This window comes from Podarcis cretensis (genome assembly GCF_951804945.1).
Source record: "Podarcis cretensis genome assembly, chromosome: 9".
Taxonomy (NCBI): Eukaryota; Metazoa; Chordata; class Lepidosauria; order Squamata; family Lacertidae; genus Podarcis; species Podarcis cretensis.
In genome coordinates this window covers 5,341,000-5,355,724 of record NC_137178.1, presented here as the reverse complement: position 1 = coordinate 5,355,724, position 14,725 = coordinate 5,341,000, and the positions used below count along the sequence as shown (strand labels likewise).

The window sequence follows — 14,725 nt, the reverse complement described above, 5'->3', positions numbered from 1 at the left end:
TGGACCAAATTTAAAAACAGTTTATAGGCCATGGTCTGGTCCAGTCCGTACAAAAACGGCATCCATCTCACTTTACTTTGGGGAATAAGACTTCTTCCTGGCCTATAGCAAAGACTACAGCCTGCCATTTGGAATAGAGCTATGAGAATTAAGCCCCAGAGAATCTCTCACTACCCATTTCTTCAGGCTGTGGTTCAGCATCAGCAGAGATAGCGAAAGATCTGAGTTGTATCGGGTGACATAATTAAAAAATACCAATAATTTGGTGGTTCGGCTTTCTGATCATAGCTAGTATTCTCCTTGGGTTGGCAAAAGAGAAGAAAAACAATTACTGTTCTCTCTCAAGCTTAAACTTGTGGGTCGCAGCCTAGCTGCCCAGATATTGTGCCAAAGGCAAGAGGCAGCATATTTCATCACTTTTCCTCTTGTGCAAGGAAACAAAACCCGGCATTTCCCCAATGAAAGCTGGGACTTCTCTGATCCTGTCCCAAATTCACATTTATTCAGACAGACCTTCAGAGGTTCTGTCAAGCTTTCAGCTGAGGTCATTGCTTTAACTACAATGACATTTGATTTTCCCCTAGCAGATTTTAGTGGTTTCTTAGCAGGATTAAATAAAATAAAATAAAAAAATTAAGAATGGCGCTTTTATAGTTCCATTCTTTTGAAGGGTGCTTATGTTTTTGTTCAGTCATAATGTTTTGTGGTATTTTTAGGCTGGATGCTGGCAAGCCCAACCTATTTTGAGATTCTGGAGCACTTGATGCATTTACGTTTGCGTACATATGTTGGGTCAGATGTGACAGAATATATATATCTACACAACTGAAATTTCTACATAGAAGCAGTTGCCTGTATTGAAGAGGCGTTGTTAACCTTATTCCTGTGTCTGCGATATGTGAATTAGTTAGAAGATGTCATTGCAGTCCTTGATGTGAAAGAAGAGAGCAAAACATATTCAGTGAGGAGACTATTCTAAATTTTTGAGATACATCTGTTGTTGGACTGGACGTTTTCAGGCAAAATATATTGGGGTGGAGGTGGGGGATTAAAATGTGTGGCACCCCCCAGCTGCAGTCTATAATAAAGATTCAGCCCCACAACAGTTGCACTGTGTGACTGCTCTGATAATATTTCCTTCCTTTGTGAGTCCGAACTGCCAAATTATTGTCAATACAGTGGTACCTCAGGTTACATATGCTTCAGGTTACATACGCTTCAGGTTACAGACTCCACTAACCTAGAAATAGTGCTTCAGGTTAAGAACTTTGCTTCAGGATGAGAACAGAAATTGTGCTCCAGCGGCGCGGCGGCAGCAGGAGGCCCCATTAGCTAAAGTGGTGCTTCAGGTTAAGAACAGTTTCAGGTTAAGAACAGACCTCCGGAACGAATTAAGTACTTAACCTGAGGTACCACTGTAGCATGAAGCTGGTCAGCAAAACCTAGCTTTTACATAGGAATATTTCCTCATTGTGTTGAGATTATAATAGCCTGCAGAATTTCAGCTTTGGCTAACTCTTCAGGATTTAGTAAAACCTATTGTATGGGGACCAACTTGGAAGAAATGCTCACTACAAAAAAAGTGGTGATGTAAGTTATGAGGCAACAGTCATTGCATCACAATAAAATAACTTGAAAGAATAGACGATGATACAGTATTAGAGGCGAGCTGTGTGGCTTTGCTTACAAAGGAGAGCAATATGTTGAGGGTCTGTGGAAATAACGCCGCTTGTTCTCTTCCCACAGGCCGAACTCGATCCTTAGGCTCCGTTTTAATCACTTTGCGACGGAATGCAGCTGGGACCACTTGTACGTATATGATGGGGATTCGATTTATGCTCCATTACTGGCTGCTTTTAGGTAAGCCCCAGAGAACAGTGTGAAACTAATTGGTTTGTCGTATTTGTTTGATGTGATTCTTCATGTTTTGTCTTGAAAGTCTGCGGTTCTTTTTTTCTGTCCTAGGATCAGGAAACGCAGGGAAAGTATTATGTGGTATATTTTTTGTTTGTAGTTCCCACATTACTTGAGTTTCTACCCCTTTGCATATCTGTGCATGTGGTGAACACAGGAAAAGCCTTTGCACAGCAGTCTTCACTGTGCTGTGCTGCTGCTCCACTAGTTTTCCTTTCGACTCACATTGGAGCTTTGGCTGATTCCAGCCAAATGTGATGGGTATGCATGGTTTGGCCACCTTGAAAACCTTTTTCCTTGCCCATCAGGTGCCTTGACACTTCTGTATTTCGATAGGAGATGCACTTGGGTTCCATGTTGCTTTTATTCGGGTACTTTAGGAAGGCGTCAAGACTGAGAACTTGACATTAGTTCCGTTTCTTCTTCTTTGCTCAGATGTCATATAATGAGGCCGCGGTTCATCTGGGAAAATAATATAGATCTCTCCCACCCCAGTCATTAGCAAAGATCTTGCAGATACTTGCTTTGAATTGCATTTTCATCTGTAAAGCTGAAGTGAGCTAGATACAAGTTGGCTGTTCTTATTAATGGGGTTCCAGGAAGCTTAAAATTGGTGTGTTTCGAAATGGCATAAAACGAGAAATCACTGCCTGGGGATAAACACCATTTTATACATAGAAATAGTCTTTTGCCTTCTGTTTTATCTTGAGATGAACTTGTTTATTTTGACACTTGCCAGTTTGGCAATCCAGAATTGGCTTAAGTGAACTTAATTTAGAGCAAGGTTAAGCAGATTTTTTTTGTGTTTGGCGTCTTCAGCTCATGCTGTTGACAAACTTATAAGCGTTTCTTCTTGCAAGTAGGCAAGCTTTGATATTCCCCCAGGTGCCTAAGAATAATGAACTTTCCCATCACTTGTCTATCTGATTTGCTGCTGGCTTCTGCAATGTGGATTCTGATCCCTAGGTAATATAATGCTGACTACAGCTTGACTCTTTCGATGATGTCTTCATATGGCCTAAAGCTTCCAGGTGCTGTTGTAGATACTGATGACAAACACACTTGGGCAAGTGACTGCCTTGACATCTTGTAAGCCCCAACTTCATTAAAAGTCCCGCCCTGCCTGATGGATCTACTGTCATTCAGTTGCATCACACGAAACCATCATTGGAGCAAGAATTAAGACTGACATGCTTAGCTCGGTCCAAGTCTCCTTTTCTCTCCCTTGACTGCCAGTGTTGCTTACACCTTCAAATGGCAGCTGGAACTTGACAGCTGCCTAAAGCAACTTCATTGGACTTTTGCTCCGTAGATACCTGCATCTTCCGGTGCCTTAAATAGCAAATTCTGGGTAGTCAAGTAATTTTCCCATTCTGGAATCTTGGCTGGCAGGCAAACAGGTTCGTTCCAGAAGAATAAAGTCCTGGCATTCTACAGGTTAACTCTGCTATTACAATGGGTTTGTCTATGAACAGCTACTTCAACGGCCTGGAGATGTTTTAATAGTTCTCCACTGTGATGGGAAAACAAAGCACTTGTTGTTCCTAGCTGCCCCTCGGTTGAACAATTGGGTTCACTTGACATTAAGCTATGATGAAACATTGACTTTAGAGTGACAGGCATAAGAGGGCTGCAAATATATAATTAATCTTTAGGCACCTGAGCCTACGAGGATGCATCAAGTGTGAAATTATTTCTCTTAATGCTTTAATGTGCAAAAGTCGAGTGGCAGTAATTTTTCTCTAGAGAAGGTCTTGTTTGTTGGAACCTTGCATATACCAAGGTGTCTAGCCAAAGGATTTCTAACCAGGAAAAAAAAATCTTTCAAATTGCATGAAAGTGGTAGACGAGATTGGACAGGCTGTCTCAGGTGTGTGATGTGAAGTGCTGACTCTTGCACCCCATGCACAGCCCACCTTAGCTATTGTTGTTGTTTAGCCGTTTAGTCGTGTCCGACTCTTTGTGACCCCCTGGACCAGAGCACGCCAGGCACTCCTGTCTTCCACTGCCTCCCGCAGTTTGGTCAGACTCATGCTGGTAGCTTCGAGAACACTGTCCCACCATCTCGTCCTCTGTCGTCCCCTTCTCCTTGTGCCCTCCATCTTTCCCAACATCAGGGTCTTTTCCAGGGAGTCTTCTCTTCTCATGAGGTGGCCAAAGTATTGGAGCCTCAGCTTCAGGATCTGTCCTTCCAGTGAGCATTCAGGGCTGATTTCCTTCAGAATGGAGAGGTTTGATCTTCTTGCAGTCCATGGGACTCTCAAGAGTCTCCTCCAGCACCATAGCTATACCATTTGCATATTTTGAGACAAGCACCATTTGCATATTATGGGACATGACCTTTTCTGTGCATGAGAAGGTCAGTTCTTCTGGAAGTCTGCACATGCCCCAGAACTATGGGTTTGATCAGGCTTTGCTTTGATCAGTGAGAACATCATTGTGATCACCACAGTTGTGTGAATCAGTGCAGATGTAAGCTGGAGGTGCGTGGCAGTCACGAGCAAACAAGAGGTTGCACTTGGACCAACGTAATTCCAGAATCCGGTGCTGTATCGAATGTGAGCGAGACATATAATTGGCTGGTTTTTATATTACTTTACCGTTTTCATTGGAATTGTTGCGCTCTTAGTTTCTATATTCGAGGTACCCCACCCTGGCATCACCTGCTAAAAATGAAATAAACAAAAAGGGCTCTGATCTCTCATTTTGTGTGTTTGTAGTTTTCAGCTAGCATCCCCTACCTTAATTAGATGAGTACCCTTTTGCATTGTTTGAGAAGCACAAGGCTCTTTATCTGAAGGGCTGTCTGGTCCAAGGCTGGTTGAAAAGTGAAGAACCATAGGAAGGCATAGCCAGGTGCCCCCACACAGCCAGTACCTGGAGAGATGTATTTCCATTCAAATTATAGAAATTATTTCTACACATACAAATTACTGTAGCACATAAAAATGTGTGTCCTCTTTTATTCCCTTTTGGGGTCGATTCATTTCGACTTCGTGGCAATTCTTAGGTGGCATGCTATCTCCGAGAGAAATATTTTTATTTTATTTTATTTATTAAATGTATATACTGCCCTTCATCTGACGAGCACATGCAACATGAAAACTCCCTCCCTTCTGTATATGTGTGTGTTGAATTCCTGAGTGTTTTGCCCCCTGTAATTTGGAGCATTTTATATGTAGTTGAAACCTTTCCATTCTCGAAAAGTACAAAAGGAAGATAAATGGTGTTTGAAAATATGTTTGATTTTGATCGCTTCGACCTCTTTCTGATTTTTGAGAGAGCAGAGTTTAAATGGACAAGATAGATAACTGATCCCTGTTAGTTGCTCTTGCAAATGCCCCCATAGGTCTTGCTCCCATCCATTTGATTTGATTTTAAATGTGCATGGTTGCATATTTGCCCATCTAAAGATGATGATGGGAGGTTTTTTTTTAATGCATGCCTTCATAATTAAAACCAGATGCACTATCCAGATTAAATGATTCGGATATTGACTCAGGTGAATGAGAGTTTCATTTTAGTGACTAAGGCTGCAGTCCTAACCCCACTTACTGGGACGTGAGCTCCATTGTATCCAGTAGGACTTAACTCGGAGTTGTCACAGTTTGGCTTGTGCTACAGGTTGTATAAATTGCGCTACTCTTTGATACTGATGGTATTTGTAAACTGTTCGACGGTCAGATGTTATGCATTTGTCTCCATATATTACTTTGTTGGCCAACTTTTCTACTGATTAGGACTGTGTGGGGTCTTCCATCTAAAGCAGGGGTTTGCAACCTTTAAGACAAAAAGAGCCACTTGGACCCGTTTCCGAAGAAAAAAAACCTGGGAGCCGCAAAACTCGTCATTATAAAAATAACTTTTTTGGTCACTTTTTATTATTTCTTTGTTTGACCCCTCAGAATTACTCCTCCTCATAGAAATAAACGTTAAATTAACAAGTTACCTTTGTGTGTGTGTGTGTGTGTGTTCTTCACTCCCCTTCAAAACAGTGACCAGCGTACATGCCCCCTTTCAATGCAGTGACCAGCGTACATGCCCCTTACAATGTAGCGGGCGGGCGGGCAGGTGACGTCGGGATGGTGCGTGACTAACGCACGCACCACCCCATGCGACGTCACAGCCAGTACAGCGCCCGCCACAGTGGGGAGTGTCGGGGCGCACAGTGCGCCTCCTCCCCTCGCTAGTATCCGCCCCGGAGCCGCGGCAAAGGGGTAAAAGAGCCACATGCGGCTCCGGAGCCGTGGGTTGCAGACCCCTGATCTAAAGCTATGTCTTTGATGTTGCATCTTTGCTTATTCTAGCCCCTGAAACCCTCTCCTAATGCAGCTGCGTCTTGTCTTGTCTCCCCCTGTACAGTGGCCTGATCGTTCCCGAGCGGGAGAGCAACGAGACGGTCCCAGAAGTTGTAGCCACCTCTGGTTATGCTCTCCTCCATTTCTTCAGCGATGCTGCATATAACTTGACAGGATTTAACATCACCTACAAGTAAGTTGCGGCTACGGGTATGCGAGGAGTGCCAAAATGAAAGGCTTTGAAGTACTGCTTTAAATTCACCTGTCAGTTTCTCCCTGCTTGCATTTACAGTTGGTTTTGAAGCAATAGCTCCTTGTGGATTTAGCTTGCATCTTGAATCAGCACTTCATTTATTTGAAGAAAACACACCGATAACGTGGTTTCTGCCCTGTTAGGTTTGGGCAGGTGATTATTTTGGACTTGCTGGGAGCATAAATAGCTAACCATACCTATGTTTTTATCCTGTGTGTCTGGTATATTGATAGCAGTTTCCTCCCCTATTCTACTGGCAAATGCAGAATGTATCATGCCCTGCTCTAAAAAAAAGGTTAATGTTATTACTTATACTTGGATCTTTCAAATTCCCAATTTGTGATTTCTAATTCTTTACATTGAGCTGGGATCTTTAGACACACACTGAACTGGGATTTAAAACACACCAATGGAACGAATGGCAATCTGGGATGTAGCAACAAACATTTCCAGAACTTGAAATTCTAGAAACTGTAGCACCATCTTGTGGCGTCAGTTGGTATTTCACTGTACAAAACCTTGAAGAACAGAAGAAGCTGATTTATACCAGGTCAGATGATTTGCCAGTCCAGGCCAGTAGCATCTTCTCTAACTGGAGCAGCTTTCTAGGCCCTTGGCAGGTTTCCCCCTACCCCTTACTTGGAACCTGATGGTTCTTAACTGGATTTGCACCTTGGATATTCTACGAATAAGGCATGTGCCCTGCAGTGAACTGAATGACCCTTTTGTAGTTCCTTGTTTAAAAAATACCCCATGCATATCCCAGCTGCCCTGACTCAGCAGAGTTGAAGAAAGTGATTTGATGTGTAAGTTTTACTGATCCAGATCTCCTAGACTGGAGAACGTAAGCCAGCCTCCTAACAGATGAGGCTCACATGATGTCACCATCATTTATTTGTATGTCGCCTTTCCATAATTAAAACCATGTTCAAGGTGGCTCACAACATGAACAGATTTTTATAACTACAGAAGTAGTCATAAACAATAAATAAAACACATCAAAAAGTGGCAAAAAAGAGACTAATAAATTTAATGAGTAATAATCACTGGGGAACAATTTTTTTCCATTTTCTGTTGCATGTGATTTTTCAAGTGTTCTTATATGTTCTTTCAATGCTGATTTCAAATCTGAAATCGATTTTCATGTACAGTGGTACCTCAGGTTACATACGCTTCAGGTTACAGATGCTTCAGGTTACAGACTCCGCTCACCCAGAGATACTACCTCGGGTTAGGAACTTTGCTTCAGGATGAGAACAGAAATCGTGCAGCGGCAGCGGGAGGCCCCATTAGCTAAAGTGGTGCTTCAGGTTAAGAACAGTTTCAGGTTAAGAATGGACCTCCAGAACGAATTAAGTACTTAACCAGAGGTACCACTGTACATGCTATAGTTTTCTTTCAATTTCCAACTTTTGCCGATATGTCATATTTACACTGGGGATAAGTGAACCCTGACACATTGATCTACCCTAACCACATGGTAATTATTGTTTTGCAAACTTAATTTTTCTTTATTTTTACAGTTTTGTAACCTAAATATTTGTATTTTTCAGATCAGACCATGGTTTCTTCAAGTAGACAAAAATGTGTAAACAAGCCTGATGCCTTTTATGTATGTGGCTGCAGGTGTCATTGCAACAAAATTTTTGTTCCCCAGTGTAATCCACAATCATACTGTTATCTCTTTTAAATATTTCACCTTCCCTCACCTGGGCACAGCCATGTTACCTATTTTGTAGCTCTGCAGCTGCTCCTTGTCTGGCTACTTTTTTCTAGGTTCTGCCTATCAAACCCTTACACTCAGATCATTAATTCCAAAGGCTGAAAACTTTCTGATTCTGTGCACTAAGTCTCCAGAAACATGTTTCGAAAGTCTGGAAGAGTTCTGTCCTTTCATCCCCCCTTTCGCCGAGCATAATTTGGTTGATTAAAGGGCAAAATTGTATTGCATTCTTTTCTTTTTCTTTTCCCCAAATTACTATGACATACTGGGTTTCGATCCGGATGTTCCTCCCAAGGGAGCAGTAAAACTGCTAGCTATCTGATCATATTTGGCATGAGTCTTGGTTGTTTGCTGTTGCCAGTCTCCCATTTCCTGGTGCTATGACAACCAATCTTTGATATGACCTTTTCCTGATTCTCTGCCTGCAGCTTTGATGTGTGCCCTCATAACTGCTCTGGCAGAGGGGAGTGCAGGGTCACCAACAGCAGCAAAGTGGTTGAATGTGAGTGTTCAGAACATTGGAAAGGAGAAGCCTGTGACATTCCATTCTGCCCAGACGACTGTGGCTCCCCAGAGAGAGGCCTGTGCAACGTGAATGGTACCCAGGGATGTGTTTGCAACTCGGGCTGGCAAGGTAGGTGGCAAATGCCCTTTTGTGATACGAGTATTAGAGTTTGAAACGCTTAGCAAGGATTTAAATGGTGCTGGCATTTTTTGTTTCCAGTTTGATGTGAGCTCCCGTTCCTCTGTCCCAGCTCCTGCCAACCTAGCAGTTCGAAAGCATACCAGTGCACATAGATAAATAGGTACCACTGTGGTAGGAAGGTAAACAGCATTTCGGTGCGCTCTGGTTTCCGTCACGGTGTTCTGTTGCACCAGAAGCAGTTTACTCGTGCTGGCCACATGACCCGGGAAGCTGTCTGTGGACAAACGCCGGCTCCCTTGGCCTGAAAGCGAGATGAGCACCACAACCCCATAGTCGCCTTTGACTGGACTTAACTGTCCAGGCATCCTTTACCTTTTTACCTTTACAGTGGTGCCTCGGAAGATGAAAATAATCCGTTCCGTGAGTCTCTTCGTCTAGCGGTTTTTTCGTCTTGCAAAGCATCCCTATTAGCGGCTTAGCGGATTAGCGCTATTATTGGCTTAGTGGCTTAGCAGCTATTAGCGGCTTAGCGGCTAAGCGGCTATTAGGGCTTAGTGGCTTAGAAAAAGGGGGGAAAAGGGAAAAAACTCACAAGACTCACAGGACGTTTTCGTCTTGCGAAGCAAGTCCATAGGGAAATTCGTCTTGCGAAGCGCCTCGAAAAGCGGAAAACCCTTTCGTCTAGCGGGTTTTTCGTCTTGCGAGGCATACGTCTTGCGGGGCACCACTGTACCTACATACTCGGATAGCCGCCAACACCTATCCCGTCAGCTATCTATTTGGATTCACTCATCCTGCTTCCCCAAGCTTCTTGGCAGCTCTTGTTCTGCTCCTAGGGTGGAAATTTCTATTATTTCTTCCATTCTTCTGCTGCTCCTATACTTCCTCCCCCTAGTCCCTTCTTATCCGTACCTCTCAAAGCTCCTTTTCTTTATTCAGGTCCTCTCTTCCTCCCCCTCCTTATTAGAGCTTATTACCTATAAATGTCTGTCAGTATAAATGTAGTTATTGAGTGCTGGAAAGTATGTAATACTGTTCTAGACACATTTGGTTTTGCATCTCCTAGGTACAGACTGCTCAGTACCTGTCCCAGCAAACCAGTCGTTCTGGACTCAGGAGGAATTCTACATCCCCAAACTTCCTAGAGCATCTCATAAAGCCGTAGTCCAAGATGATGTCATGTGGGTAGTTGGTGGTTACATGTTCAACCACACGGATGCTCAAATGGTTTTGGCGTGAGTACAAACAAAACTTCAAAACGTTTTAATGGGAAATGGTAGTGAGGGGTTTCACTGTGCTCTTGTGTTGACCTGTTCTAAATTTAGAGGGAACCAAGATGTTGGGATGAGTAACAGCCAACCGTTTGACTGCAGTACAGTGCTGGCCCTGCTCTCTTTCTGCTCTTCTGAAGTATAACAACAACAACAACAACAACAACAACAATTTATTATTTATATCCTGCCCATCTGGCTGAGTTTCCCCAGCCACTCTGGGCGGCTCCCAATCGAGTGTTAAAAACAATACAGCATTAAATATTAAAAACTTCCCTAAACAGGGCTGCCTTCAGATGTCTTTTAAAAATAGGACAGCTGCTTATTTCCTTGACATCTGATGGGAGGATGCTCCACAGGGTGGGCGCCACTACCGAGAAGGCCCTTTGTCTGGTTCCCTGTAACCTCACTTTTCGCAATGAGGGAACCGCCAGAAGGCCCTCGGCGCTGGACCTCAGTGTCCAGGCAGAACAATGGGGGTGGAGACGCTCCTTCAGGTATACTGGAGTGAGGCCATTTAGGGCTTTAAAGGTCAGCATCAACACTGTGAATTGTGCTCGGTAACGTACTGGGACGTATCGCTAAGCTGTTTCTTGCCTTGTGCTCTCCCTTTCCTTAAAAGATGGTGGTACCTGGTGATCTCTCTGCAGTCTTGCACGTGGGCTCTGTGGCTGCGCAGAGCAAGGCTCGAAACCTTCTAGAGCTAGGTGGAAAGGTTTTTGTGGCTCAGAGGGCCTGGCTCCTTCTTGCCGTCTCCCTCAGCAAAGCTCCTTCTTGGTGGCAGAAGATGATGTGTCATTAGGAACTTTCTTTATGGGCTCTCTCTGCAAAATGCAAAGTTAGGCTTTCTGCCCCCTGTCTACCTTATTCTCTGTCATTTCCTGTGTATTTGTTTCATCTCTGTTTCCCCTGTGATTTATGTGATACCTGGTGCTGCTTCAGTCGCAGCTGAACACCATGTGTGGCAGTGAGTTTCTGTGGTGGCCATGATTGCTGCCCCTTTTTTTTGCTACAGTGAAGATGGAGATGTTGTAGACAGGTCCTCTGGTTTTCAGGTTACCTTGTGTAAGGAGGTCACCTTGGCAGCAGGTGCCACAGCCAGAGCTCCCAGAGCTTCATTGGCCAAGCAGCTCGGCTTTGTCCTCTCGCCCTTGTTATTGAGGCTGAGTCTTTCCCCATGGACCCTTCCTAAGCAGTTAACAGGGGACTGCCTGGCACTTGTAACTGCTTAGGAAGGGACCATGGGGGAAGACTCATCCAACAGTAACGAGGACTAAGACAAAGCTGAGGAACTGTGCTCGAGTGATGCAGCCATGTGAGTGTTGCTAGTTGCATAGATGTCTTCTGTGATCCCAATTCTTCTCCCTGATAGGATGCCAGTTCCATGGGGGAGACTTGCAGGGCCAGCCTTGCATGTACAGTGGTGCCTCGCAAGACGAAATTAATCCATTCCGTGAGGCTCTTCGTATAGCGGTTTTTTCGTCTTGCGAAGCAAGCCCATTGACATCTTAGCTGATTAGCGCTATTAGCGGTTTAGCGGCTTTTAGCAGATCAGCTGATAAGCGGCTTAGCGGCTTAGGAAAAGGGGGAGAAAAGGGAAAAAACCCCGCAGGAACTCCCAAGACATTTTCGTCTTGCGAAGCAAGCCCATAGGGAAATTCGTTTTGCGAAGCGCCTCCAAAACGGAAAACCCTTTCGTCTAGCGGGTTTTCCGTCTTGCGAGGCGTTCGTCTTGCGGGGCACCACTGTAATTGTTAGACATTTTGATGCAACCTTTGAAGCCTGGCACCTGCTTGCAGAAGAAATGTCCCCCAAGCTACGGGTCAAGGGTGCCATGGGAGCCTCTTAACTGTGTATATGCCTTTCACTGTCTCTCTGTATTGACTATACAGTGGTACCTCAGGTTACATGCACTTCAGGTTACATCCGCTTCAGGTTACAGACTCTGCTAACCCAGAAATAGTGCTTCAGGTTAAGAACTTTGCTTCAGGATGAGAACAGAAATTGTGCTCTGGCGGCACGGCAGCAGCAGGAGGCCCCATTAGCTAAAGTGGTGCTTCAGGTTAAGAACAGTTTCAGGTTAAGAATGGACCTCCGGAACGAATTAAGTACTTAACCCAAGGTACCACTGTACTTCATTAAACTAATACAGCTGAGGTCAATAAAGGCAACCCAAATAGGTGGCAATTCACAGAATTGTGTCTGGAGCTGGCTCACAGCCACCAAACTCCAGGGTAAAAAAGTTTCATGAAGAAGGTCCTTACTCAACTTCAGGGAGAATATTTGGAGATGGTGCTGAACAAAAATAAATAAAAGCATTCCTCTTGTTTCTGCTGCTTCTTTCCTGTCTTGCTTGAATTCATTTGGAGGGTCTGTTTTCTCTATCAAAGAACCACAACAAATGCAGCCCCTTATATTGCCAGCAGAAGCACTGGAGTCAAATCGGTTTTTGTTTTATCCGTGTGCTAGTTTGATCATTAAACACCCCTTTTAGCATTTTTACTGTGTTTGCCCTATTCTTGTCCCATATGCATTATGAGAAATATAAATAGCAGCTTTGTGCTCGGAGTGCAAAAGGGATACATCCGTGTATTTTACCTTTTTCATTATGCAGGTATAATCTTCTTTCCGGAGAATGGCTGCCCCTGAACAGCAGCGTGAATGCAGTTGTGATCAGATACGGGCATTCCCTGGACATACACGAAGTAGGTGACTTTGTTGGAGTTACTGAGGCTGTGATTTGTGTTCGCATTGTATTGTAATGGCCATTGGCTGCAAACATTAAAATCGATTGGACTATTATTAGAACTATTGAGGCTGTGTTTCCAATCTGGTTTGAAATTCTGGGCCTGCTTTGGGCGAACTCTTCTCCCAGTAGAAATGCGGAGGAGAAGTATTCAGTATTCCATGTCTGTTTTGGCAACCGCCCAAGTTGTACGTTCTCTTGATAGTGTTGGTGGGACATGACGCAGATCAGCGAAGGGCTCATCTTTGGGCGTACTCTGTTCTCTGGGGATCAAGTATGCTGAAGCAGCTCTTTGGTGACTCTTAAAAAACAGTGAAGGGATGCGGGTAGCGCTGTGGGTTAAACCACAGAGCCTAGGGCTTGCTGATCACAAGGTTGGCGGTTCGAATCCCTGCGACGGGGTGAGCTCCTGTTCCTCAGTCCCTGCTCCTGCCAACCTAGCAGTTCAAAAGCACGCCAGTGCAAGTAGATAAATAGGTACCGCTTCGATGGGAAGGTAAACGGCGTTTCCGTGCGCTGCTCTGGTTTGCCAGAAGCGGCTTAGTCATTCTGGCCACATTACCTGGAAGCTGTACGCCGGCTCCCTCAGCCAGTAAAGCGAGATGAGCGCTGCAACCCCAGAGTCGGCCACGACTGGACCTGATGGTCAGGGGTCACTTTACCTTTACCTTTAAGAAACAGCGAGATGAGAGCAGACTAAAGAGCTTTGATATAGTGTCTTTATTTATTGCATTTGCATCCCATCTTTCCTCCAACCAGATGATGCAGCTGCTCCTTCCTCTATTCAGGTTAGGCTGAGGAGGAGAGGCTTGAGCAATGCCATGAAAGTGACTTCCTGGCACAAGATAAGATGTGATAACTGCAACTGGAGTGGATGGTTCTAATAGGGTATTTTAAAAATCCACATGGAGGAGAGGCCTATGAATGGGCATTAGTTCTGTTGTCTACATTCAGCCCCCATGTTCAGAAGCGTTGCATCAGTGTGTAAGCTTTTATGGGGAGCAGCCGTGAGAGGAGGCTATATCATCTGACGCAGGGCACAAGGGCACCTGGATGGCGACCAAGGTGAGAAGCGAGATGCTGGACTAGATGCGCCTTTGGTCTGATGCAGAACCCCTTGCTCTTAAGTTCTTGTGGGTTTCGTAGTGAAGCAGTGATTTGAGTCCAGGCATCTCCACCCCAAATCCAGTGCTCTATCCATGACGATTCATGGATTAATTCCAGTATGAAATGGGATAAATGCAGTATATTCAGCAAAAGAAGGAAAACGAGCCTCGAATTTAATTCTGCTTCAAGGAGTGCAATGGGAGCCATTCACAGAATGGAAGAATTTCCTTAGACAGCTTGGCATGGAAGGCAATTCATGTGGCACACTATATAAAAATGGGGGTGATCCATCGGTGGAAGGATGATGCTGCAGTTACTGAGCTTGGACTGGAAATTGAGAGAAGGACTTAAACAAACAGTGATTATTAATCTTCACACTGTCCTTCCTCCTTAAGGATATCAGGGTGATGCTCATTAAGCATAAACAAAACTAAGCATGCCAAAAAAATGAGTATTCATCATACAATACTTAAAAGGCAACTAGAAACCAAACACGGCCAACTAGACTAAGCACCTTTGAAACACCTGTGCAAATAAGTTTTTACCTCGTGCTGAAATGATTAGAATGCTTGTGCCAGCCGTGTGCTTGTAGGGAGGGCATTCTAAAGGGCTCTCTCTTCCTTGCTGATATACAACAAATCTCACCTGGCAGAGGTGCGCAGAAGCTCATCTGAAGATCTTAGGATGTGGGCAGCCCTTCAGGTACTGGAGGGTTTTAAAGACAAATTGCCTTGGAAGTGATCCGGCCGCCGTGTAAGTCCTTTAGA

At 44.4% G+C, this 14,725-nt stretch overlaps 2 protein-coding genes across 4 annotated transcripts in view; both read left to right on the top strand.

Moving 5' to 3' along the window:
- The window catches only part of ATRN (attractin), a 167,000-nt gene that overhangs the window by 49,102 nt on the left and 103,173 nt on the right, over window positions 1-14,725 (top strand). For all 3 annotated transcript variants that reach the window (XM_079990677.1, XM_079990678.1, XM_079990679.1), the window contains exons 3-7: window positions 1,747-1,860; window positions 6,277-6,405; window positions 8,617-8,822; window positions 9,901-10,069; window positions 12,720-12,810. In XM_079990677.1, coding sequence (XP_079846803.1) covers window positions 1,747-1,860; window positions 6,277-6,405; window positions 8,617-8,822; window positions 9,901-10,069; window positions 12,720-12,810 — 709 coding nt within the window. The remainder of the gene's footprint in view (window positions 1-1,746; window positions 1,861-6,276; window positions 6,406-8,616; window positions 8,823-9,900; window positions 10,070-12,719; window positions 12,811-14,725) is intronic.
- The window catches only part of LOC307224190 (kyphoscoliosis peptidase-like), a 281,232-nt gene that overhangs the window by 206,256 nt on the left and 60,251 nt on the right, over window positions 1-14,725 (top strand). The window lies entirely within an intron of this gene.